General features: G+C 37.3%; 2 protein-coding genes across 2 annotated transcripts in view; one reads left to right on the top strand and one right to left on the bottom strand.

Moving 5' to 3' along the window:
* Positions 1-235: 235 nt before the first annotated feature.
* Positions 236-25,596, top strand: part of LOC144208490 (uncharacterized) — a 59,930-nt gene continuing 34,569 nt past the window's right edge. The window contains exons 1-2 of the mRNA XM_077734377.1: positions 236-349; positions 22,074-22,148. The gene's annotated coding sequence lies outside the window, so the exon portion shown is untranslated. The remainder of the gene's footprint in view (positions 350-22,073; positions 22,149-25,596) is intronic.
* On the bottom strand, positions 7,226-21,134 carry c1ql1l2 (complement component 1, q subcomponent-like 1-like 2). The gene is made up of 2 exons (XM_077734380.1): positions 20,194-21,134; positions 7,226-7,405 (listed from the first exon to the last, which is right to left on the bottom strand). The coding sequence occupies exons 1-2, from the start codon at positions 20,818-20,820 to the stop codon at positions 7,226-7,228; spliced, it is 807 nt and encodes a 268-aa protein (XP_077590506.1). The 5' UTR covers positions 20,821-21,134.

Raw genomic sequence — 25,596 nt, 5'->3', positions numbered from 1 at the left:
CAGATATTGTAGTTTCACACTCGTAAATATTCACTCTGTTTACACCCGTTTTTGTGACTATTTTTCTTCTTGATTACTAGTGACGTTTCATTTTGAGTAAAAGTTCACATTTTTGTATCATGTTGCCATTGTTGCCAGGCAGAATAGACAGAAAATCCAATTCAAGCTGGCTAACACAGAAATGAATAATGTGACTTTAGCTAACAATTTTTATTTTGTTTCTTTATTTTACAGAAAAAAAAGACCACCAATTGTGTCCCAAATCAAGTTTAAACCAACTCTTGAATTGAAAATATGAGTTTAATGGAACCAGGAAAGGAAATGTCCAAGATGACGACCATTTGAACAGGTAGGAAAACTCTACACTATAAAAAATGTGCGACTAATATTAATTACAATAAAAAATAACAGGGCACAAACTAAAAAATAGGGCATTTTTTTTCCTAACTTCACAATCCTATTATCATTAGTTTTCATTCCATTTTATGACCCTAAATCCCTTAATTTGACCCCCTCATAAGCCCCGCCTATTGATTTCTATCTCCAATTTTCCAGTACTTGCGAGTAACAGACTTTACTGTCCAAATGTAGCCGCTTTTTGTGTAAACAAGCCATGATGAATTTGCTTTTTATGATCGTAATAGTCGATCTCGGTGTAAAAGAGTCTAATGGGAGTATCTCAAGTGCTTTGTGTTTTGTCGGCGTGCCAGTGGATGGCAGGTCACGGGAACCAACATATGGCGTGACGGGAGAATAATGAAGTTGTCTTCTCGTACTGGCACGTCTCCAGAGGTCATGTGAATGTGCTTGTGTGAGACGCCGGCATATGGGTCTCGCACGCATGCGTGGATTGCTTACGTTTACCATATCAGATCCCACAACGGGTGGATTGGACGGAGAGTTGTCGTTTTGTGCTAAAGTTTGAGTCCGATCTGGCGATAGCGTTGTCATACTTTGGGGATTTTTAGCACCAGATGTACGTTTTTTTTGACCAATAATCTTGTCCGCCTTGTTTCGTTTGTAGTATTGCGACAAGTTTCTAATATTATTTTTGACTGGGATTGGCTGGAAAGTCATTGAAGATGAATGAATGATGTTTTTACTTCTAATGCGATTTTTTTAAATTAGTTATTTTACATATTTTCATGTTTTATAGGCCTGAAGATGAATGAATGAGTGATATTTTTACGTCTAATGCGATCTTGTAAAACTGTGGTGTCTTATAAAATAGTAATTTTGCATATTTTTATGTTTTTTGGGACCCAATTCAGAAAAAAAATCTTTAAAAAAATGATTTTTTTTTTTTGCCAATTAAAATCTTCAAAAATAATGGTTCATTGCCATTGGCCACATATTTTCATAAATCTATAAATGTATATTTACTAGTCATCATTCATGGACTGCAATTGGTCCAATTTGATTTTTTGGGTTTTTAAGCCAATTACAATCTTCCAAAAAAAATTGTTCATTGCCATTGGCCACAATAGCCATTCATTTTTTTTGGACTATCATGCCATAGACTCCATATTTTCCTAGATCTATAAATATATATTTTCTAGTCATCATTCATGGACTACCATTGGTCCAATTTCATTTTAGTGAAAGACAGCAATCAAAAAAATGAATTAATACTTCAGAAAATACACACATATTTGCCAAATCCGATCTTTTTTAGCCATTTAAATCTTGTAAAATGACGTCATTGTACCCAATTTCCAATACCGTTATTATTTAATCCCTACTTTTTCTACGTTGGACACAAAAATTATCAACATTTTTTGGTACAATTTGTACTTAAATTCGAAATATCCTGATATCCACAATTCAGCCCTCACAGATTGGACACCTATCACCATTATAGCATCCTAGCCAAATCTACAACTGCTAACTATTTTTTAAGTATTTCATCCTAGCCACATTTACAACCATGACTAATTTTTTTAGCATTTCGCCAATCCAATCACCGAGGGATTACTACATCCAAATTTGGCAAGACAAATTGCCTTCCCGCATACTTGGAAAATGCCGATCACACCACAGGTGGAGCCTCCTCAGGTGAGACGAGGCAGCCATGACGAACTCGCCGTCGAAACACAGCGGGAGCGAGAAAGCTAAATTTGGAATGTTCCAACTTTGCCTCAAAAAAAATTGTATTTCGGTACTACCGTTGACTACCATCGAACCAACCCGATCGCCATTTTTAATGCCAGTCAGGGTTAAGTCGTCACCATGCAGATGTCAACGTCCGTATTAGCGTTTGGCGCTAGCACCCCCCCCCTGGAGTCGGAAGCCTTCCCGTGAACAGACACCGACGCAATCTGCTGTCAACTTTGACATTCGCCAACGCTACGTGCAAATACGTTCCTACGCCTGTCTGGAATCAGTTAGGCGGCTCGATACCTCCCACGGCTCGAGCTGAGTGAGGTCGATTTGCGGGTAAACATGGGAAGTCACCTTCCCTGGCTTGCAAATTGAAGGATTGGATCAGGAACCCTTAAAGTTGCTGGGAAATGCTGATTGAACGATAAATGGAATTGATCCTGCTCATGTGATTGTAATTTGCGGACCAAAAAATCATGCTTATCAACTTGGTTTGTTTCGTTTTTCCGGTCAAAATGGATTGGACATCAATGGCAATGAATGACAAGCTAGTTTAAGTGAATTGGACTTTTAACATTGTCAATTATAAGCAGTTTTTTTGTATTATTTCACTTTTCAGGGTACTTATAGGTCATTTTTGGTTAATTTTGGATAATTTCTTGTAGATTTTTTGTACATTTTGGATGATTTCTTGTAGATTTTTGGTACATTTTTGGATGATTTCTTGTAGATTTTTGGTACATTTTGGATAATTTCTTGTAAATTTTTGGTACATTTTGGATAATTTCTTGTAAATTTTTGGTACATTTTGGTTATTTACTTGTAGATTTTCGGTAAATTTTGAAGAATTTCTTGTAGTTTTTTTGGTTTTTGTAGAATTGGCGGACCCTTTTTTATGGTTTTTCTGTTTTTTTTTTTTTTTTAGACCTCTATTGACCTTTTATCACTAACTTTTTTTGTATATGCGTGTATTTTGTAGTTAATTACGAACTATAGTAGCAATAGTAGTAGTACTAGGTATGATAATTGCAGAATAACTGTTTTTCCCAGTTGTATACATTTTTTTAATGTAAAAACAAACAACTTGCTCAAAAATAAGGATAATTTCAACTCTGTTTAATTAGCTAACCTCTATTTTTTTCTTAATAATCATGTCCAAAATGCAATAATCTGAAATTGCAATTTACAACCCATTGCGTCTGTATATTTAAACACAAGACAATTTACATCCACTGGGATTGATTGTCAGTTTTATTCCCCCGCAGAGCATCTGTAAAGAGTTTATTTTCACTCGCAACTATCACAAATGGTGTTTTACACCTTCAGGAAAAAAAAAATAGAAATAAGGACATTATTCTTTAAGTGCTTTGACTTCATCTGTGCACAAACTTCTAGTTTATTATTGGCACGTTGTGAGTCATCGTATCCCTTCTGCTCGGTTTGCTATTGTGTGTGTCATTAACTCATTGGCTTTGTTACCTTTTTGGACGGAAGCCGTCCGTGTTTGGAACCAATTCCTTTCTCTTGATAACTATTAAATACAATACAAATTAAAACAGTTCCTAGTTGTTGTATTCTCACATTTTGAGGGGAATTTGCAGTGCAATTTTGAATGTATTGTGGTGTCTTGTTGACATTTTTAGGAGGGTTTTTGGATGCAAATGCAGTAAAAACTGTCAAATAAGTATTGGAAATGTATTTATCAAGAGTAAGACGGATTCATAACTATTGAAACTGTGAAATTTGGATGATTTGTGGAATGGTTTGAGTTGGTAAAGTTGAAATTGATGGTGTAAGAGGTAAAATGTGCGGATTTGGTTGTGAAGACTCGTTGTTTTTATCATGTGATGAGTTGGAATACGGATTTGAATGTAGGTTAGATGGGAAAGTAAGTTTTTAAGATAAAGGATGATTTTACCATTAAAGTTCAATTTACAGGCTATAACACGATACCATTAGATCTACTAAATGTTAAATATCTTAAATTTTCAGCTCTCCATTTGACAGATTAGCAAACATAGCAATGTTTTTGTTTTGGAAGAATTTCCTACAAACCATTTTTCCTATAAAACAATTGAATTTCTTATAAAAAACAACAAACACTGCAATAAAACAAAACAAATATAGAAATCTACCTTTGTTTACATCGCTTGTGGTGCGAAAAATTGGAATTAAAACCGTTTTTTGTGCTTTTTTTGCTTTATTTACCAACCAAAAAGACTGTGATCTCAAGTCCAATCCATCAAATCCAACTCAAATTGACACCGTCACTTTAAAAAAGGCCGATTTGACTATCTCAACTCTTCCCCATTTTTACGATGACAATTTCCACCTTTAACGTCTGCACGAAAGTACCTTTTCGATGTAAATCTTCCGTCCACAGTCTTGGCAATTAGCCCAAAAAAAAACGGATTGGACATGACTTTGAGAGATGGCGCTTCAAACGATGTAGGCGCCATTGGTTTTTTTAAAAAGGCGAACGCCACATAGTCAATGTCACTTCCCATTCCCGGCACTGGCCAAAAATGTCCGCTCTCCGACGTTGGTCCAATCGGAACCCTGCCAGTCTGGCGCCGGCTAATTTCTCTTGACGCCCGTCGCCGCCCACCACTCCAATGGCCGCCACCCCCCGCTTTCCGGCCCAAATGGGCAGCGGTCCGTCTTCCTTACTACACCCCCAGATGCCATCTATTTCTTCCTAATTCCCTGCATGGCTTTGTCTCTTCTCTCCCTCCATCTGTCTTTGTCAGAGCCCATGGCTCTCTTCTTCTATCTGGCTCCATCTTGGTTTTCTCCACTCTTGATGAGAGCCCGCCAATGGCGGCGTGAGGGATGGCCGCAACCTTGGTTCCTTGATGGCCCGTCGCTAAATTCTGAATTCTGGTGTCTGAACCTTTTTTTGGATAAATATAATAATATTAATATAATGCATCTATGTGTATGTGTATATATGTAAGTGTATATATGTATATATAGGTATATATGTGTATGTGTATATGTATATGTGTGTATATATTTGTATATGTATGTATATGTGTGTATATATGTGTGTATATGTGTGTGTATATATATATATATATATATATATATATATATATATATATATATATATATATATATATATATATATATATATATATATATATATATATGTATATATATGTATATGTATATATATATATATATATATATATATATATATACCTATACATACATATATATATATATATATATATATATATATATATATATATATATATATATATATATATGTATATATTTCAGCAACACGCTTATTTATTTATTAACTTATTTATTACCTATTCCTTCATGTCTAAAATGTATTTTTCTGTGTCAGTATTTTTACCCTCTTGCTACTGTGACAATTAAATTTCCCAAATATGGGATAAATGAAGTTAATCTAATCTAATCTAATAACATAATTGATGTCGTCAATGGGCCTGAAATGATGAAATTAAGTCTATTTAACTCCACGAATAGTCCCGCCCTCCATTTCCCGCAAGAATTCTCGAGAGACGGTCCATTCCAAAAATTCCCATTTATTATTTCAATGTATTCAACAATTCCAAAAGATAAGATCGACAAACATGTCATAGAATTCATTTACAAGCTTTTTTTCTTCTTCTTCTCCTTTTTCTCACACGTGGTGCACAATCTCATCGCGCGTTGGCGAAATAAAATTTCATTGGCTGTAGCACGACAGGAGACGTTCACGGTCGTGCCGCCGCGTTGAGTAAATATTAACACGCGTGTTAATGCTAATGAACGGAGGACCGCGATCGTCCGTCTGGAACTGGACCACCTAAGCAGAACTAGAACATCTAGAAGACACTTTGATGAACCCCCAAAAACGGCGGCGTCCGTCTGGCGTGCGCTCGATATATAAGACTCGGCCATACATTTGGGAGGAACAGTGCAGATTGTTATCGTATGAACACGGAGTCAGCGGCCACTTCCATAACAACATCTTGTGGGGATATCTTCACAAGGGACAATATTTTTTTTTCTTCTTCAATATATTATTTTTGTCAATCAGTGCAGATTATGATGCATCTCTACCAAATAAAAGCACAATCTAAGGTTTAAATTGCACGCAACGACACTACGGAGTTCGGTTGAGGAGGTTGAGGAGGGAAGTGGCGTGGGGAGGGGGGGGGCGGCGGTTGGGGGCTGTTTGGGGGTGGTTGGGGACCGTTTGAGGGCGGTTAGGGGAAAAAGATTCTGTTAGTGAGGTGGTTTGGGGACGGTTTGAGGTGGTTGGGGAGAGAGATGCCGTTAGTGAGGCGGTTGGGGCAGTTTGAGGTGGTTGGGGGACAGTTGGGGGATAAATATGCCGTTAGTGAGGAAGTTGGGGGCAATTGGGGGTCGTTGGGGGACAAGAATGCCGTTAGTGAGGCGGTTGGGGGATAAAGATTCTGATAGTGAGGCGGTTGGGGGATAAAGATTCTGATAGTGAGGCAGTTGTGGGAAGTTGAGGCGGTTTAGGGCGGTTGGGGAAGAAAGACGCCATTAGTGAGGCGGTTTGGGGTCGTTGGTGGACAAAGATGCCGTTAGTGAGGCGGTTGGGGGCGGTCAGGGACGGTTGGGGGATGAAGATTCCGATAGTGAGCCAGTTGTGGGCGGTTGAGGGCGGTTTGGGGCGGTTGGGGGAGAAATACGCCATCAGTGAGGCGGTTGGGGGTGGTTGGGGGCAGTTGGTGGAGAAAGACGCCATTAGTGAGGCAATTGGGGGCTGTTGGGGGGCGGTCAGAGAGAAAGACACCATTAGTGAGGTGGTTGGGGTGGTCTAGGGCAGGAGGGAGGTGGTTTTGGGGGCGGTTGGGGGAGAAAGACGCCATTAGTGAGGCGCTTTCAACACTAGAGACGTCGCCCGACCTCCGACCCCACGCCAGTCTTCCCCCGGAGGACGTGCAGGGTTGTCCGGGATGATGGGGAGATGAAGTGAGGGTTTGTGGGGAGGTGGTTCGGTGAGGGGGAGGAGTTAGAAGGCCTCGAGGACACGTTCTCTCCACCCCACTTTTTTCCCATAATCCAGCAGTACTGTCTTTTTATTTTTTTTCCTTTTTGTTTGATTTTTTTTCTTTTCTTTTCTCACGACGTGCGTTTAGTCCGCGTAGAGGATGAATCCCGAAAAGGTGCTGTACTTGTTGTTGTTGCCGCCGTGGGCTTTTCCGCCATCTAACTTGATGTAGACTTCGTCCCCCGCGTCCAGGTGTAGGATGACGCTGTTGGAGGCGTAGTCGTAGTTCTGGTCCGCGTCTTGGGCGATGGCGCTGGCTCGAACCTGGAAGGAATCGCGGAGGGATGGTTACTGATTGGTCGGTTGAAACTTGCACAGTCACCTATAGAACAAGCCCTTGTATTTAATATTTTTAGTGCAAAATCTTAGGAGCTTAGTGTTGGAGGATTTTTTAAACTAAGGTGGTATTTCCATATATTTAACAGTACAATTGCGACTTATTTGTAGTTTATTTGTTCAAAGTGGAAGGATGGGGTGCCCAATTAGTTGGGGCACAAAATTCAAGATTCTGTAGATGTTGATGTATTGACAGGTTGACTTTCTGGGTACATTGCTTGCTGACTCGCTATATTTATATAGTGAAAATGGGAATTAGCATGTACATATCAATGTTAGACCCGAAATGGGTAAAAACTAGATAGTTTTTGACCAAAAAACGTACTATAAAATCCCATATACATTTGAAATGATCAAAAATCGTATAAAATACAGGAAAAACGTAAATGTTGACAGATATGCAGTACAAAGTTTAGTGTATGGTTGTTTTTTTTGTAGCCAAAACTTCGAAGACAAAGCAAAAAAGTCACCTCTACTCAAGGTAGCACCGGCATTCGTCTATATACTAAAATACTTCTACTTTTTTGTCTCGATTGTTTACCCCTCTGATTAAATCGAGCGCCGTTCATATCGTTGCGCAAACAGAAGCGCTTGGTCGTGATCTGGCAACATCTGCCACCAGCGCATATTAATCAAAAGTCGTCCCACTTGTAAAGTCAACAGCGGTTTTTGGTTGTTTTTTTTATGATAGGAAGACACCTCTTGTTGGGAGGGCTCAGGAGGATTTGTCAGTTAAAATTTTGATGAGACTTTGGGAAAATATTTGCTTATATTTTAGTAATGTGGATCTTTAATTGTTAATTTGATTTGTTCGTACAAAAATGGGCAGTTTTTTGGTGATATTTTCTGAGATGTGGCGATAATTGTGTGATAAATACATTGTAAATGATTAATCAAGATATTTTAACATGACAATATTAGTAATTATGTCAATTGTTGGAAATTTAGTTATTAGTCTAATTGAAAAATGCACAAAAAAACCCTGAATTGTAAAAAGATCTTCACATTTTGCCATTTAAAACTCGCAAATAATCAAGTTTATTGTTCAAATTTACATTAAATTATTGTACTTTAGAAATTGGAATATGCTTAACCTAAACAAAAATCAAAATAATCAAACATATGATTTAAGGCTCACTTTATCCATCAAATTCTTCTAAAAATTCCAGATCAGGTCATCCAAAAATCACAAATGTATCCAAAATATTAGATTATATTAGATTAACTTTATTTCCATTCTCACAGTAGCAAGAGAGTGTGAATACAGACACAGCAAAATACATTTTAGACAAAAAATAGGTAAAAAATATGTTAATTAATAAATAAATAAGCATGTTGCTGAAATATACCCACATAGTATACATATACATATGCATACATATGTATAAATATATATCCAAACCGATTCTTCACATTTTGAAAACGTAAAATTACTACTCAAAACACCCAAATATAAAATCTAAAGACAATTTAAAATTCCAACTAAACCACAATTTAGTCAATTTCTATTATTTTATTCAATTCTCTCTAAAACCAGGCAGCATAATTTACACCATCTCAGAAATATCACCAAAAAAACTGACACGAAAATACTAAATCTGCCCCTTTTGCCATAGCCTAACATTCCTTTTGCCCTCTAGTGGATGGGCATGGAATTGTTGTGCCCCGCAAGCATCGATAAATGAACAAAAATCCTTAAATATCCTTAAAATAGGCCTTCCCCCACTTGTCTTTTTCCCCACTGACAGTCTCGTGTATATTTAGTTTTATTTATGCGCTCTGCAGCTTTTCATTACGCTTCAATGCCTAAAAATTGTTTTTTCGAGAATAACGATCAGGCTTGTTAACGTTGTGGACGCGGCAAATGTGGCGTGAGGCGGCAGGCCGGCAAACTTGGTTGTCACTGATCCGTCAACGTGATGGATTTGATTGAATATTTGCTCGGAAAGGTCAAAGTTCAACACACATTTTTTTTATGCTTGTAGATTCGGACTTTTTTGCAGTTTCTTCGGAATTTTAGCTAAAAAAAAGTATTGGGGGCGGAGCTTATTTTAATGAGGCCCAAACTTGAAGTGTTTTGAAAATGTCTTTGGTTGAGGACGCTAATTTCATATTATTATTATTATAACTCATAATTATTCATTCATAATCATGACAGGTGTCATGTTATGATAATGAGCGTCTTATGTCATTTATTCGTGAAAATATTATATTAATATTGCTGAAAATTTAGTCCAGAATTATTTTATTCCATATTTAAATGCAGTTCACTGAATTATAAATTCTATATTTTTTATGCTAACATGCTAATCATGCTAATAACACATCGAAAGACATTTCTGGCTGTTTTTACATCATAAAATCATGATATTAAAAATAAAGCATACGACGCCAATCATCTCTGAAGCCCCGCCTCCCGGCTACCCCTCAAAAAGACAATTTTGAAAATCATTTCATTTTTTTTCCCTCTGTTGATTAAAGTTAGCGTTCTTAGCGTCTGGTTAAGAAAAAAATCAATACGTAGCATTTGGTTTAGCAATCAATTTTCTACATAATCAAAAAAAAGGGAGATTATATTTATAGCTTATAGTTTGAAAATACAGCAATTTTTCTTGGAAGTCCTTCTTAACTTGTCAATAAGTGAATTATTCCATTTTCCTTTGAATTTATGTCAAATTATGTTAGCGTTAGCTCACCTGCAAAAACCCCATGAGGAAAATCACTATGGTGGTTTTGTCCTTGGCAATTTGCAACCCGCATTTCGCATTGAATCCCAACAATTCCCACGGAGAAACATCCCCCGACATTTTTCGCTTCCTAACGAGCCGCCTGGGCATTTTTCTGACCCATCTCATAACGCTACAAATTCCAAACTCTTAAATCCCCACTGCCCCTGAACACCTCTTTCCTTATTGGTCAGAAAAAAACTGATAAGAAAACGTAAGTCGTTAAGGCAAGTGGTAGGGAACCTATGGCTCGGAAGCCATATTTGGCTCTTTTGATGAGTGCATCTGGCTCTTTGCTAACTTGTGAGCTAAAAAATGGAAATCCCTAGTGGTAGAAGTGAGGTATTACATCTAGAACTGCTATAATCTTCATTTTTTTGTGTAGAATCCTCATTGATTAGCAACAGCATACGAATATTTTTAAAAATATTCATTTTCTTCCACTTTAAAAGTAGTGTAATTACCAAAAATAATTGAACCTCTAGTGACAGAAGTGAGATATTACATCTAGAACTGCTTTAATCTTCATTTTTTTGGTGTAGAATCCTCATTATTAGCAACATCTTATGAATATTTAAAAAAATATTATTTTTTTCCACTTTAAAGTGGTGAAATTACCAAAAATAATTGATAAGGTACTCGTTTACATGTATGTATTTTTGACTTTTATATTCGTAGTATGGCTCATAAGGAATAACATTGAAAAATGTGATTTTTGTGGCTTTTTTGGTCAAAAAATGGGGAGATTTTCCAATCTGTATCCGTCGGGATGGTAGAATCTCCCGCAACTTTGAACGTTGACCCTGTTCCGGTCCAAACCGGCTTGAGCCTGGGCCGCCAGATCTGACTCATCACTTAATTAAGGCAGTCGTAGCGTCCGCCTGAAGCGCTCGTACTCAAAGCGCAAAGGTGCTTCTCCACGGAGTCTAAAAACAGTCCAAGTCGACCTTTGTTTCACAGACGCAACGCAACTTCTTTATTAACCCCGCCAACGTTGCACTTTCTGTGGAAAAAAAAAATTCTGACTTCCCTACAACTCTTGTTCTTACCAAAACTGTCACAGTAGATTTCGATAAAATGCCTTTTTGATGGGTTTTTTAATGTAAAAACATGTCGGATTTGTAAGGTTAAGAGAAAAATGGGTTTTATTCTGAAAATCTTGAAGTACTTTACAGTTAAAGTGAGGTTTATTCCGTGTTTTTATTTTTGAAAGAAATTTTAGTGACTACAGGGAACATTTGTTCAAAAGTTAGCATTAGCTTAGCTTTAACCAAGTTAGCAAAATAGGGCTGTTAATATTTAAATCTTGTATTGATGGTAAATTAGAAGATCTGCTTTTTTATTTGAAGTGGATTGGTTTATTTTTTATTTATTTTGTTTTAACTAAACACTCAAATAATAAAATAAAAGCTCCAAATCATCCTTCAATTCTCCCCAAAAAAAAGGCCAAGCTTACCTCCTCAATTTACCTCTAATTAAACGGCGCGTGAGCACGATTCCAAAAGTATTGTGGCTTGCACCTCTCCAACCTCCAGCCTTAATATTGTCATTAATCCAGCAAAACACTTTCGGACTTAATTAAAAGCAACAACTGGAGCGCCGGCCCCTCCAGAGGGTCGTAGTGAATAATCACTGTCTCCTCCTTTAATAAGCTTCAACGTCCTTCGTGCACATGGCGCTTCCCTGGCAATTATCACCCTCCTGCACCCCTCGCGCGCGCAAATACTCCAACTGTCCTCCATCTCTCCTTTGCAGGAGCTCGTCTCGCCCAAAAAAATGGAAGATAATCTCTATTTTAGGGATATACATATAGCCATGATTGAAATAATCGGTTAATCTATGCCAGGGGTGGCGAACATGTGGCTCTCTAGCCACATGCGGCTGCTAGCTCAAAAGAATGCACTGGCTCTGTCATTTGAATACACTGAAAAAGTCATTTTAATACACTAGAAGTAATTTTAATAGACTAGAATTAATTTTAATGCACTAAAAAAGTTATTTTAATACAGTCATTTTAATACAGTCATTTTAATTCACTAAAAAGTCATTTTAATACACTAAAAAATTCATTTTAATACACTAGAATTAATTTTAATACACTAAAAAAGTCATTTTATGACACTAGAAAAATTCATTTTAATACACTAGAAAAAGTCATTTTAATACCCTAAAAAGAACATTTTAATACCCTAAAAAATCACTTTAATACACTAAAAAAAGTCATTTTAATACAGTAAAAAAAGTCAATTTAATACACTAAAAAGGTCATTTTAATACACTAAAAAAGTCATTTTAATACACTAGAATTAATTTTAATACACTAAAAAAAAGTCATTTTATTACACTAGAAAAATTCGTTTTAATACACTCGAAAAAGTCATTTTAATACCCTAAAAAGAACATTTAATACCCTAAAAAAATCACTTTAATACACTAAAAAAAGTCATTTTAACACAGTAAAAAAAGTCAATTTAATACACTAAAAAGGTCATTTTAATACACTAAAAAAGTCATTTTAATACACTAAAACGCTATGTTATTAAGCTAACCAGACAGAAAACAAGACAATTTTAAACTAACTTGCATAGCCATCATTTATAAATATGAATTGCATTATTTTTTAACAAACGTTCACATTGGCAGCCAAAGAAGTTAATTTCTAAAATATTAATAAACCTAATCAAAAGGTAGGAACCTTGTTGACCTGTTTACAGATTTCAACTGTTATTAGCAAAATTATTCTGTGAAAAAAGCTAATTTTTAGAGCAACAATGGCAAATCAAATGACGATGCCTTCAGGGACCCCTTTTTAAATCCGTCTTTGTAGTGCATTCAGGTGAGATTGAAATGTAAAACATGGGTACTAAAACGCGAGCACCATCTGGATGCTGGGTTGTCGCCGCCCACTTTTGGCGCCAAAAAAAATGACATCGCATTCTTTTCCCGTTTTGGTAACGCCGTCAAATCTTGATTGATTTTAGCATTCCGTCAAGGTTCGAAACGGCTATTCTGGGTGTTGACCAGTACTGAGAGGCCTCTGTTGGCGAATTCCCGCTGTGACAGGACGCCATTGTTTTGAAACGGGCGCAATGGGCGGGGCTCCAGAGAGCCAGTGACTGAGCTTGACTATTTTTTTTATTTTTTTATGTATCGCATTTCTTTTCCCCGCGGAGTCGCTCGGATCCACGCGACGCGGTGGCGGGGGCGGACCTTTGGCCGGGATCCGCCGCGTAATTGGACGTCGGAGCTGACGCTCCGCCAAGTGGAACATTAGAGCGGGGCGGCCTAATTAGCTGAGAGAGGTATTAAATGAAGATTGTCAGGAAATACCACACGGAGTGGAAATGTCAGGGTGGCCATGTTGGAAATACGGAAAAGCATTTGCGCAATCGTTGTTGGTGAAAGGAAATCAGGACCAGGAAAATATGGGTTTTTGGCGGATTAAAATCTTGTTAGATCAGTTTTTACCAACCATTTTTTAGCTGTGGTACACTTTTTGCATTGAAAAATGTCAAGGCAGGGCTGAAAATATTCTAATTTAAAACTATCGTTTTTTAACCATATAAAGTTGTCATTCTCATCAAAGTTTTATCTACAGGAATCATAAAACCCCCAAAAAGTATACCAAAATCTTCCAAAATGACCTATTGTCACCAAAAAATGATATCTACGGACTACAAACAACTCACAAAATGTAAATATAAGTAATGTAATGTTTTTAATCTCATAATTTATTGACTTTAACTCTGAATGAACTCTAAAATCTCCTAAAATGGCTTAAAACTTTACATAAAAATAAGCAACGAAATACAATCCTACCTCTACTTACAAATGTCTCTAGATACAAAAGTTTCAGGTTACGAATATATATGCAAATGAACGACTCAAGTTACGAAAATAATCCAAGTTACAAAATCCCCCCAAAAATAAATGCATTTCCTTACTGATATTTTATTTTGAATTCCACTTATTAAATAAAAAATGACAAATGCAATGTGGCACATATTTTCACACACACACATATAGGGCACACATAAAAGTCTAAAATGTACTACAAAGTGGGCAGGTATTACATACATAAGGGCACATTTTCATATACTTTTTTATTTTAAGACATTAATAAATAATTTCCTTATAATTTCCTCTCATAATTGTGTTTCCTCACATCTTTCATCCAAAATTTGGACATTGACGAATTTTAAAGTTTTTTTTGGTTTAGAATTTACATATAAAGTACACTTCTACTTACAGAATAACTTTTGAAACGTTGCAAAAAAATTTGGGCATTGACCAATTTTAAATGTTTTTTTGGTAGAGAATTTACATATAAAGTACACTTCTACTTACAGAATAACTTTTGAAACGTTGCAAAAAAATTTGGGCTTTGACCAAATTTAAAGGGATTTTTTTGGTAGAGAATTTACATATAAAGTACACTTCTACTTACAGAAAAACTTTTGAAACCAAACTTTTTGGGAGATTTCCTAACTTGGATCATTTTCATAACTTGATCATATAAAAAATTTCATAACCAAACACTCACACAAATTACCGATTCACGCAAAATGACTCGTCGAGTCACTGCAAATTGTCAACGAAAAAGTCTCAAAAGTCAAACACGAAGCCCCAAAAATTCCCAAGTTGGCGCCATAGGCAGAAATATATATAATATGTATACGTACGCGCATTAAGAGCAAAAGCTAAAAAAAGACGGTCTCCCGTGGCCACGTGAGTCAAGGATGCGAGTGCGTTGACTCACAAGGTTCCTTCATTGTAATGAGGGCCATACGGCAGATAGACAAGTGGCCCCCGGCCCCTCTTATGCAAACATCCCTCTCGCCAGGGCTCCCCACGCCCCTGACATTTAGCCGCCCTCCTACGAATCCCGTCGTCAGCGATAGCCACAATTATCCTCTCCTTCCTGGCCGGCCGGGGAAGGAGGCGAGTCAGTGGCGTTGCCATGACTCACGAGTCAGCGCGGTTAGCCAAAAAAAAAAAAAAGTAGAATATAGACAATAAAAGCTGTTGTTTTACTTCATGTTTGATTGTTTTTAATAATTTAAAACATACTTCTTAAAATATATATACTGTAATGTTTTCGTATCATTTTCCTAATTTGCCACGGGCCCAAAAAAAACCTGTTGCGAGCCACCGATTAGCCCACAAGCCGTCTTTTGGACACCCCTGTCTTGCGACTCGCTCTCTCCCAGCCATTTTTTTCGCTTCTCCTCCCAAGCCAAAGCAGAGCATCGATTTAGGATCGGTGAGAAGGTTTCAGAGTCAAGAAACGGGCGCCGGGGGAACCAAGAGAAATTGCCTGCGATGAAAATAGATTTGTTTATCTCCGAGGAAGCTAGAGACAAGTTCCAGGGACACCATTCGCTTGCTCAGGCGGCTGAAAGTAAAGCTTTTGAAGGTGGTTGTCGCTGTTCGACACGGCGTGGAAAGAACAGCCGTCCCCTGTGGAGCAGTGGGACGCCAGTGCGTTTTTCCGGGGTGAAACAACACTGCAGGGCAAGCCCGACCCGCTGAGCCATTGCGGATAAGATAGGATCAAAAAAATAGCCTTACGACAGGGCCAGTTTTTCCTATGGGCAATTCAGGCGAACGCACAGGGCGCCATCTATGTAGGGGGCGCACACAAGAGAGCTTTTACATTGTCATGAGTTAAAAAATGAGTTAAATGAGTGTTTTGTTAAGTGTTAACTCAATTTTTTGGTCTTTTTTTGCGATGATTATGATGGGAATCTGAATTTTAATGATTAAAAAACGTTAAGTGACAGTTTATCTTCGAATTGGGGTTAAAAAGAGTGAGATTTTGTTTTTTGGGTGTTCGTTGTCCATACATTTTTGTCATTGTGTTCATTTTTTAGCATTAGCAGTAAGTTGTTTTTAGGAATATATATGTATATATGACTTTTTGACCACGTCTTTAAATTTGAAGAGCTCAAATAGCATAAAATATGAGAAGGTGAGCAGGTGTCCTTAACACTCATCCTTTATTCATTCCAAACTTTGACCTTTGTTTCTATAATTTATGCATAATTGACAGCAATCCCCCACTGTCCCGGCTAGCAAGTCATATTTCTAAAATGGTGAAATCTTTTGATAGATGACATTATAGTGGTGCCTCGACATAAGAGCTTAATTTGTTCTAGGACTGAGCTTGTATGTCAACTTTTTGCACAGCAACGTGCTCGTAACATAACGAAATTTAAATGAATTTGGATTACAATGTAGACACACTCAAAAATAAATTGAATCTAACTTTGCACTAAACTTAATTCTAATTTTGTTTTAAATGTTGATACATTTCTGGGCACTATTTTGTATTCCCTTCAAAATATTCCCAAAACGGGAAAAAAACATGCAAAAAAACGTCTGCTGTATGCTCGTATATCAAAATTTGTCTCGTATCTCAAGATATTTGCTCAAAATTTTACTCGTATCTCAAGATATTTGCTCCAAATTGTACTCGTATCTCAAGATATTTGCTCAAAATTTTACTCGTTTCTCAAGATATTTGCTTAAAATTATACTCGTATCTCAAATTGTTCATATGTCAAGGTAACACTCAAGTCCAAATTACGCTAATTGAAAACACAAAAGCAGCATTCAAACCTTCAACTGAAACTCTTTGAGGTAATAGTTTATCCAGACCCCCACTATGAACATTTTCGTTGTTTTTGGGTGCAATTTCCGTTTTTTTGGGTCACAAAACAACCAAAACGGTGACCTCTAAATAACCAAATTTCCATCACTACTACAATAGATTGGACAACTATTGCCAAAGTTCATTTAACACTTAATATTTATTTACTTTGAGTAGTAATAGCATACCAAAATGACTCTTTAATTTAAAAAAATACATTTTTTAATAGCAATTCTAGTTTGTCTATCACTGCCATTGACTTAAGAGTGAAAGGAAAAAGACAAACACTTTCTAAACATTTTGGGAGCCTCTGGAGATGTTTTCACTGTGTGTGTGTGTGGTGTGTATGTGTGTGCGTATATATTTTAAGTGCTTCGACACCCCCGCCTTTTGGGGGTGCACAATGAGGCGGCGACAGAAGGTGTCTTAACTCCGACATATGTTCTCCCTCCCTGATTATACATCAACGCATTTACACCCGGGCCGTAAACCACCAAAAAAAAAAAATGACGTTACGTGGCCGACTCGTGAACTTGACGAGGGTGCTTGAGCGTCTTCGATACCTGTCTTTTTTGATGATCTAGTGTGTGCGGGTGTGTACGTGTGTTGGCACCCTCACGTTTTCTCGTAACTGTGTTGGAGACGGTTGTTGTCCCTCATTTGCATATGACACTTGGGATTAGGAGAAGAATTGCGGGTTGGAAAATAAGTGTTTGTTTGAGGGTTTTTTTGATAATTTATTAAAATTGTCAGTTCTATGTGGGTGGATAATTTAGTGGAAATTAAGATTTGATTTAGTTGGTGTTAGTGTTGATGGTAAAGTGGAGTTTAGGTGATGAAGTTGGATTAGGTTTGATATTCTGGATTAGCCAATGGAAACGTCATTTTTGGGATTATTTTGTATTGTTAATTAATGATATTCAGTTCAGGGGTAAATTAATGTGTGTAGATGTAGATATGTAAATGTATTGTGTGTATGAGCATGTATTTACTACATTTTTGGTAGTAAAATTGATGATATAGTGCATTATTTGGCCATAATATTGACATTTTGGATCCATTTTTTTGACTTGGTGATTTCCATATAATTTGTTAATTCATGATATTCAGTTCAGGGAAAAAATATTTTGGTGGTTAATGTAGATATGTAAATACATTGTGTTTAGGAGCATGCATTTACTGCATTTTTGGTAGTTACATTAAAAAGACCTGATAATATAGTGTGTAAATTGACTAAAATATTGACTTTTTGGATACAATTTTTCCACAAATATGGGGTTTTGTATAGGATAGCTGATTCAGAAAATGATTAAATAGCATTATATATCATTTTTAAGCAATGGGTACAATTATAAAGGCATAAAATGTTAAAAAAAAAACAACATCAGTGGAATTAAAATGCCCCAAAAATGAGATAAAAACGGAATATGGGTACTTTTTGAATGCCATTTAACTCCATTGCCACCATCCATGGCGACCAATCAGTTAAATATGTCCCTGTCCAGATAAAAAATGACTAATATTATCTTTATAATCACATTATTTCTGACTGCTAACTTAATGCCTGTAATTGAATAATCCATATTTATTATATAAGTCAAGTAGAGCGATTTTATACACTAAAATGTATCAAAAAATCTCAGCATTAACTCGAATCCCGTTGTTTGCCACGTTTGTGACCAAAAAAAAAAAAGTTGCTGTCTTTGCAGATTTATCTCAAGTGTCACCACGTCTACCTTTTTTTATTTATTATTTTTTATTTTAATGTGAGCGGCCACATTTTATGACAGCGGCCTTGACAAAGTGCAAACGGCGTGACAAACACGCACATCAGTGACCCCAGACGACCCCTCAAATCAAATTAACGCCTCATAAAAATGATGCACGGACGCCATTTTCCACGCTACTTAAAAAAAAAGAAGTGTTTTTCCCTTTGCACTGTTGTTTTTCCAGCTTCTGACTTCATTTTTTTTCTGCCGACGTGTGAGCCAAAAATAACCGAGTGCTAATCCTTCTAAATGAAAATCACAAAGGAAAAGAAAAAAGGTGCGATTGGGCGATGGCGGATGTCAGGGCGCATCATACGACGGCGAGGGCGACGCGCTTTGCGACCAGTCAACACATTTTATAACCACAGATGTGCGCTCTGCATGCGACCAGTGCAATTAGACTCATAGGGACGCTTTATTAGGTACACCTGCACTCACTGGATGAAGTACATTTTGTGTTTTTTTTTGTTTAAATTGGGAAAAAAATGATTTTGGAGTATGGTAATCTGGAAGTTTACACTTTTATTTTTGTGTTTTTACTTGTTGAGGGTGTATGTAAAGTATGCATGTACTATATGTATAGTTTGTATGTAAGAAACCAGGGTGAAACCTTAAATAGTGAAAACAGGACAATTTGGAGTGGATCAGGTTTTTGATTTTAGTCGATATGTATACATGTTTTTTTTGTAGTGATATTTCATTGGCTGTTATTGGCTGGCTGCCAGCCTTCCCAGTTGGTAAAGATTTGGTGGCAGTGAGTTAAGGGTGACCAAAAACAACAAAAATCATTAGATTTAACGTATAATTGGAATTTTTTTGTATTTAAAATGTGAAAAAATAATTGTTAGAATTAAACTATGGACTATGGATTCATAGTGATTAGAAATGTTAATGTTGCTTGTAAGGAGTAATTATTTTTAAATTTACAGTACTGAAAGAAATTGTTAGACTAAGAGACAGTTTTTACTCTAAAAAAGTCAAGAAAGTCATCACCAATTTTACTTAGTTTAATTCCTGAGAACAAAATACTCATTTTTTTCAGGATCCTACAATTGGAATCTCTGTTTCAGTAAGTAATGCCATCTAGCGTTAAATCTGAGAAGTGCAATAGAGTGTAGACTGGATTTAAGATTCGTATGCGGGCCAAAGTCGGCTATATTTTCATAACTTTACTTGATTTGGACAAAATTTATCAGAACTTCAACATCATTTTTTGGGACTAAATTGACCAAAAGTTCAAGATGATTTTTCTCGTACAAAATCTACCAAAACTTTAACATAATTTTTCGGACAAAATTCACTAAAACTTCATCATTCTTTCAGACAAAATCTACCAAAACTTCGACATAATTTTGTTCAGAGGCATTGCCTATCTACAAAACGAATTTATCAATATAGTGAGTAAATTTGATCAAAACTTTGACATAATTTTCTCAGAGGCAGTGCCTACCTTAAATACGAATACATATATCAACATTGTGAGTAAATTTCATCATTTCCAGATGTTTTCGTACACAATTTAGCAACGACTGCCTGTCTGGCCCAAATTTTAGTCCGATTTTGACTCACCTGTCCATTCTTGCAGAGGTCAGCCCACATACTGGTCCCGTCCCCCCCTCTCATCAGCACATGATAGATGAAGAAGTATGTACCCGGAATGCTGCAGACAAACTTGCCAGCTATGCCGTCATAATTATTACCCAGATTGGTCACCACGTCGTCAAACTTGAGGATCTCGTACCCCTCGTGCGGATTCTTCAAGCCGGCATAGAAAGCCACCCTGGGCACCGTACTATAGGTAGCCGTACTGATAGCTCCATTGCCTCCCAGGCCCAAAATCCCCGTCTTGCCCTGGTCGGTCCGGTCTCCTCTATCTCCCCTATCGCCCGGGGGTCCCGCCGGACCCGGTGGCCCCGGTTCCCCGGGCGGCCCCGGCGGTCCCGGCTTTCCCGGTCTACCGGGTTTCCCCTGCGGACCCTGGAGCAGCGTAGACGGCGGCGCCAGTTCGCCACGGTCACTCAACGCCTCGGCTTCGCCTTGCAGACCCGTAGAACTGGTACTGCTACTGGGGGTCCCCTTGTTCAAGTAGGGGTCGCACACCATCCGGCAGGTACCCAACATCTCGTAGTGGCCCGGGTCGGTACCTACGGAGCTGACCAGGACGGGGATGAGGACCACCAGGACCAGGACCAGCATTACCCCCACGGCGGCCGCCACCAGGGTCTTCCTCCCGATGCTGAGTCGGGGAAGGGGCTGAGCGGCCAGCGTGGGTCTCCCCGGGGCGGAAATGGTGACCGCTGGGTGTGGGGTACCTGTCGCCGAGGAAAGGGGGGGGGACCCTTGGTAGGATCTCGGGGTGGGTGGGGGGTTGTTGGCGGCGGCGGCGGCCACCCCCGTAAGATGGCGCTGGACGGCGGGGGGCACTTTGAGGATGCCGGCACGCGGCGAGCTCGGCGGTCGGAGCGCACTTCCCAACACGCTCTGACTTGTGAGCGCCAGACGGGAGGATGCGAGAGGTACTTGGAAAGGATGGATGGAGGGAGGGAGGGAGACAGGGGATGGGAGGGAGGGTGAGAAAGAGAGAGAGAGAGAGGGAGGGGTGTGTTTTGATTGCCGATGTTTGTGTGTGTGGTGAGATTTTCGGTTTTTTAGCCTTTACGTTCTTATGTTCGTTGCTTTTTATCTTGTTTAACTCACCTCGCCCTTTCTCATTTTTTTCGGTGTTTTTTTTATTTATTTTTTCCCTTTTGTTGTTCTATTGCCCTCGTCAACATGTAGCCTTTAAAAATAAAAATAAGAGAGGCAGGTGGTGGGATTTCGAATACGGCGCCGTATTTGTGAGAAATGACGAATAATGAGGGTTGTTCAAATTATGACTTTTTGGGATTATATTATATTTTGGGTTAGATTGGGCCTGAGATGGACTTTTTTTTAACTTGATTCTGATGTATCACCTTTTAAGGCCAATTGTTTATTTTTTTGGCATCTTTTGTGAAGGGGCGGGGCCTGTTGGTTAGACCCACCATATTTGACGAAAACATTTCAACCATATTTAAACCAAATGGAGCTTGTTAGCATTTAAAAATACAATAATTTTGCAAGACATCAACATGGATGAAATTTTTCTATATTTTTTTGACTGTCTTTATTATTAATTGACCTGCAGTTTGTTGTTGTTTTTGATTTGGGTGTATTCACAAGAAGCAAACTTATAACTCACTTTCTGAAGCTAACTATGTTGTTTTTTTTACATAGTTTTTTGGACATTTTTGTGACTCGTTTTTTGGCACTCACATCCAAAAGTGAACATTTTTACCATAAATTATTTTGCCTATATTTCAATTTCTTTGCACTTATAGCCCAAAGACAATCACTTAAATCGGATTCTCATTGTGAAATGTCACTGTGAAATCCATCAAAAAATATGACCAAAATTTCTCTTCCATCAGAATTCCCGCCTGAAAAATGGACAAAATCACCCAGGCATTCAAAAAAGAGCAAGACAGAAGATTTCCTTCTTAAAGGTAAGAATCTTAATTCTTGATTTTTCATTCTTCTTCGTCCAATCTATAGATTTTCAGGTTTAAATCAAATAAAATCTCCTTGTCTTGGTTAAAAAAAATAACAAATATTTATGGTAATATCATTTTAATTACATTTTAATCTCCTGGGAATGTAGAATGTTGAATAGGAAGAAGCTAATAACAACTTTAGTGTAAAACTATTTATTTTTGGGTCCATTGATAAATACGCTAAAAACTCAACAATGACAAAAAAATGATGAAATAATGGTGACTAATGGAGATGGAAAAGGCCTTTTTTCCAACTCTAAACTTGTTCAAAGCGACCGCCAAGCTCTTATTGATAAATTCATCGACTAAAAGTAGCGCCTCAAGGCTTGGCGCGTCACCATTGGCATCCACAACGCTAACGTCAGCGCCGTTTTTCAGTTTTTTTGGCCTCGGCCGACGTTCCGATTTCTGGTATCGCCGGGGGGATTTTTTCTACCCGGCGACGGAACTCTTGTGACAGATTGAGACGGATCAGTGGTTGAAATGGTCTTTGTCGTCGTGACCCAACTTCCAAGCGGGGTCTTAATTTCTCGGGGAGCAAATAACGTGCCCCCACGTCCTCTTTCAACGGCAGGTGTGCCCGCCATGCATATTTACCTGATTGTTTTAGTCCTCATAACAGAGCGGGAGTTTGCTTATATGAGCAAGCACACACGGCCGTAAATTGGTTTTAGCGTTTGTTCAAGGGGGAGGGGCGGAGTCCGTGTCGGTTGTTTGCTCGGGACGGCCACAACTGCCAGTCACGTCGACCTAGAACCCCAGCGCAATCTCCCCGGGAAAGAGGGTGGAGGAGAGAAGAATATCAAGCTGAAATTGAGTGGTGTCATTTATTTAGAGGTTTTTTTTGAGGATTTTTTTGGAGGATTTTTTTGGAGGATTTTTTTGGAGGATTTTTTTGGAGGATTTTTTTGGAGGATTTTTTGTAGGATTTTTTTGGAGGGTTTTTTGGTAGGATTTTTTTGTAGTATTTTTGTAGTATTTTTTTGTAGGATTTTTTTGTAGGATTTTTTTGTAGGATTTTTTGTAGGATTTTTTTGTAGGATTTTTTTGTAGGATTTTTTTGTAGGATTTTTTTGTAGGATTTTTTTGTAGGATTTTTTTGGTAGGATTTTTTTGGTAGGATTTTTTTGGAGGATTTTTGTAGCGTTTTTTGGTAGGATTTTTTGGTAGGATTTTTTGGTAGGATTTTTTGGTAGGATTTTTTGGTAGGATTTTTTGGTAGGATTTTTTGGTAGGATTTTTTTTGTAGGATTTTTTTGTAGGATTTTGTTGAGGATTTTGTTTGGGATTTTGTTGAAGGATTTTGGTGGAGGATTTTGTAGGGGATTTTGTTGGAGGATTTTGTTGGAGGATTTTGGTAGAGGATTTTGTTAGGGTTTTCTTGTAGGAATTTTTCTAGGAATTTTTTGAGGATTTTTTTAGAGGATTTGCTTTTAGGGCATATCTAATCCATTAGAGAACGCTTATTTTTTTGCTGGCAATTCTGGTTGTGACATCACAACTTTACTAGAAAGCCGACACATAGCATGCTAGCTCCGGTAAAAAAAAAAAATGTTGTGCGGTTACAAAGGAGGCAAAACAAATGTATTTCACAAGGTGCACGGGGGACAAAAAGCACAAAACATGCAGAGGGGTCTTCGAGGATTCGGGTTATTTTTGGGGGGGATAAAAAGAGAAGTTTAGCAGGTCAAAGAAGTGAAACAACATCACAAGCGAGCACAGTCATCCACAGTCTGATTGCTTCCCTTGTGTTGCTGCTGGCCGCTGCCTATCAAAGAGCTTCTTTCACAAGAACACTCTTCTGTGGGGACCTGGGGGCGAGTGGGGGGGGGGGGGGTGTAGGAGGTTACAGGGAGTCTGGGGGGGTGCCGGTGCTAAGAGATGGGCAGAGCACAGGAAGTTAAAATACAAGATCATCTCCATAATGTATGCGATATCAATGGAAATGACAATTATACTCTATTTTTATACTTATGTGTTGACCTGCTAAATGTCCAATCTATTTTAACTGGGAGGGTTGGATGATAACAGTGTTAAAATGAGAAATGGCTCCTCTAGTGGTGGTTTGAGTGTTTTAAAGGAAGGTTTTTGGATGTTTTTGAAAATATTTGGGATGATTTATTCACCTCAGAAAGTTTCACTTTGGCATGTTTTGCATCTTAATGTAGTGTTTTTGGATGATTTTTTTTGTGCAGTGATATTGTAAGTATTTTATTTCAATATTGGGTTGGATTGGATAACTTTGTTTATCCTGTATTTTATTGTCAAGTTACTAAATCAATAAAAACATAAATATATAAGTAAATACGTATGTAAATATATAAATAAATATATTAAAATATATAAATGTATATAAATAAATATATCAAAATTAATAAATACATATATAATTAAATCTATTAAAATAAATAAATATGTTTAAATAAATACATGTATTAAAATAAATGTGTAAATAAATGTATTAAAATAATTATGTATTAATAAATAAATGTATTAACATTAATATGTATTAATAAATAAATGTATTAAAATAAATATGTATAAATAAATAAATGTATTAAAATTAATATGTATTAATAAATAAATGTATTAAAATAAATATGTATTAATAAATAAATGTATTAAAATAAATATGTATAAATAAATAAATGTATTAAAATAAATATGTATAAATAAATGTAGTAAAATAAAAAAATACCTAAATAAATGATCTAAATAATGTAAAATGTAAAAATTAAATACACAATATGGCTCTGACTTAAAGCTAACCAGAAACATAAACAAGGCTATTGGTGCTACCCGAGTTTCATAGATGTAATATATCAAAGTTGCGGCATGCGGCATGTGAAAAAATCTTCTTTTTAGTGCACATCTGGTTAGTTTAGCACCATCGACGCAGCCACAGAGTTAAAATGATTGAAATTCATCACGGCCGATGACAGTAAATGTTTTTTTTCGGAACTCCGAAACTGATATTTTGCATGTTTATTTTGCGCACTGAGAAAATGAATATGCATTAACCTTATGCTATGTTTGTATCAGTGATTTTGTTTGCTGACTTGCACAACATGCGGGTAAAGGGGTGCAAAAACAATGAAGGGCATGACTTCCACATACACACCCGCGTTTTTCCCCTCATGCACAGATGGTCCCGAGGCTTTGTAGTTTTTATTCAGGCGTCCGTCAAGCGTGACGCCAATATTTTGCGCTTTGGTATGCGTAAAGACCGCCATGGCAAACTTATTTACTTTTACCGACGGCTCTTAAACGCATCGTATAGCGGTTGGAGTTAACTTTGTTCCCCAGTTTATTATTATTATTATTATTATTATTATTAATAGCATTTTACTAACAACTAGAACACATATTCTGTAAATAATGTTTTGTAAAATTCACTCCA

Source organism: Stigmatopora nigra, chromosome 15, assembly GCF_051989575.1.
Source record: "Stigmatopora nigra isolate UIUO_SnigA chromosome 15, RoL_Snig_1.1, whole genome shotgun sequence".
Lineage (NCBI taxonomy): Eukaryota > Metazoa > Chordata > Actinopteri > Syngnathiformes > Syngnathidae > Stigmatopora > Stigmatopora nigra.
The sequence above is the reverse complement of the archived record's forward strand: the minus strand, read 5'-3'. Positions and strand labels throughout refer to the sequence as shown.

Coding starts and splice junctions, on each gene's coding strand:
- c1ql1l2 (XM_077734380.1), bottom strand. CDS start 20,820: ATGCTGGTCCTGGTCCTGGTGGTCCTCATCCCCGTCCTGGTCAGCTCC. Junction 7,406..20,193: donor ACCTCTGCAAGAATGGACAG/GTGAGTCAAAAT, acceptor GATTCCTTCCAG/GTTCGAGCCAGCGCCATCGC.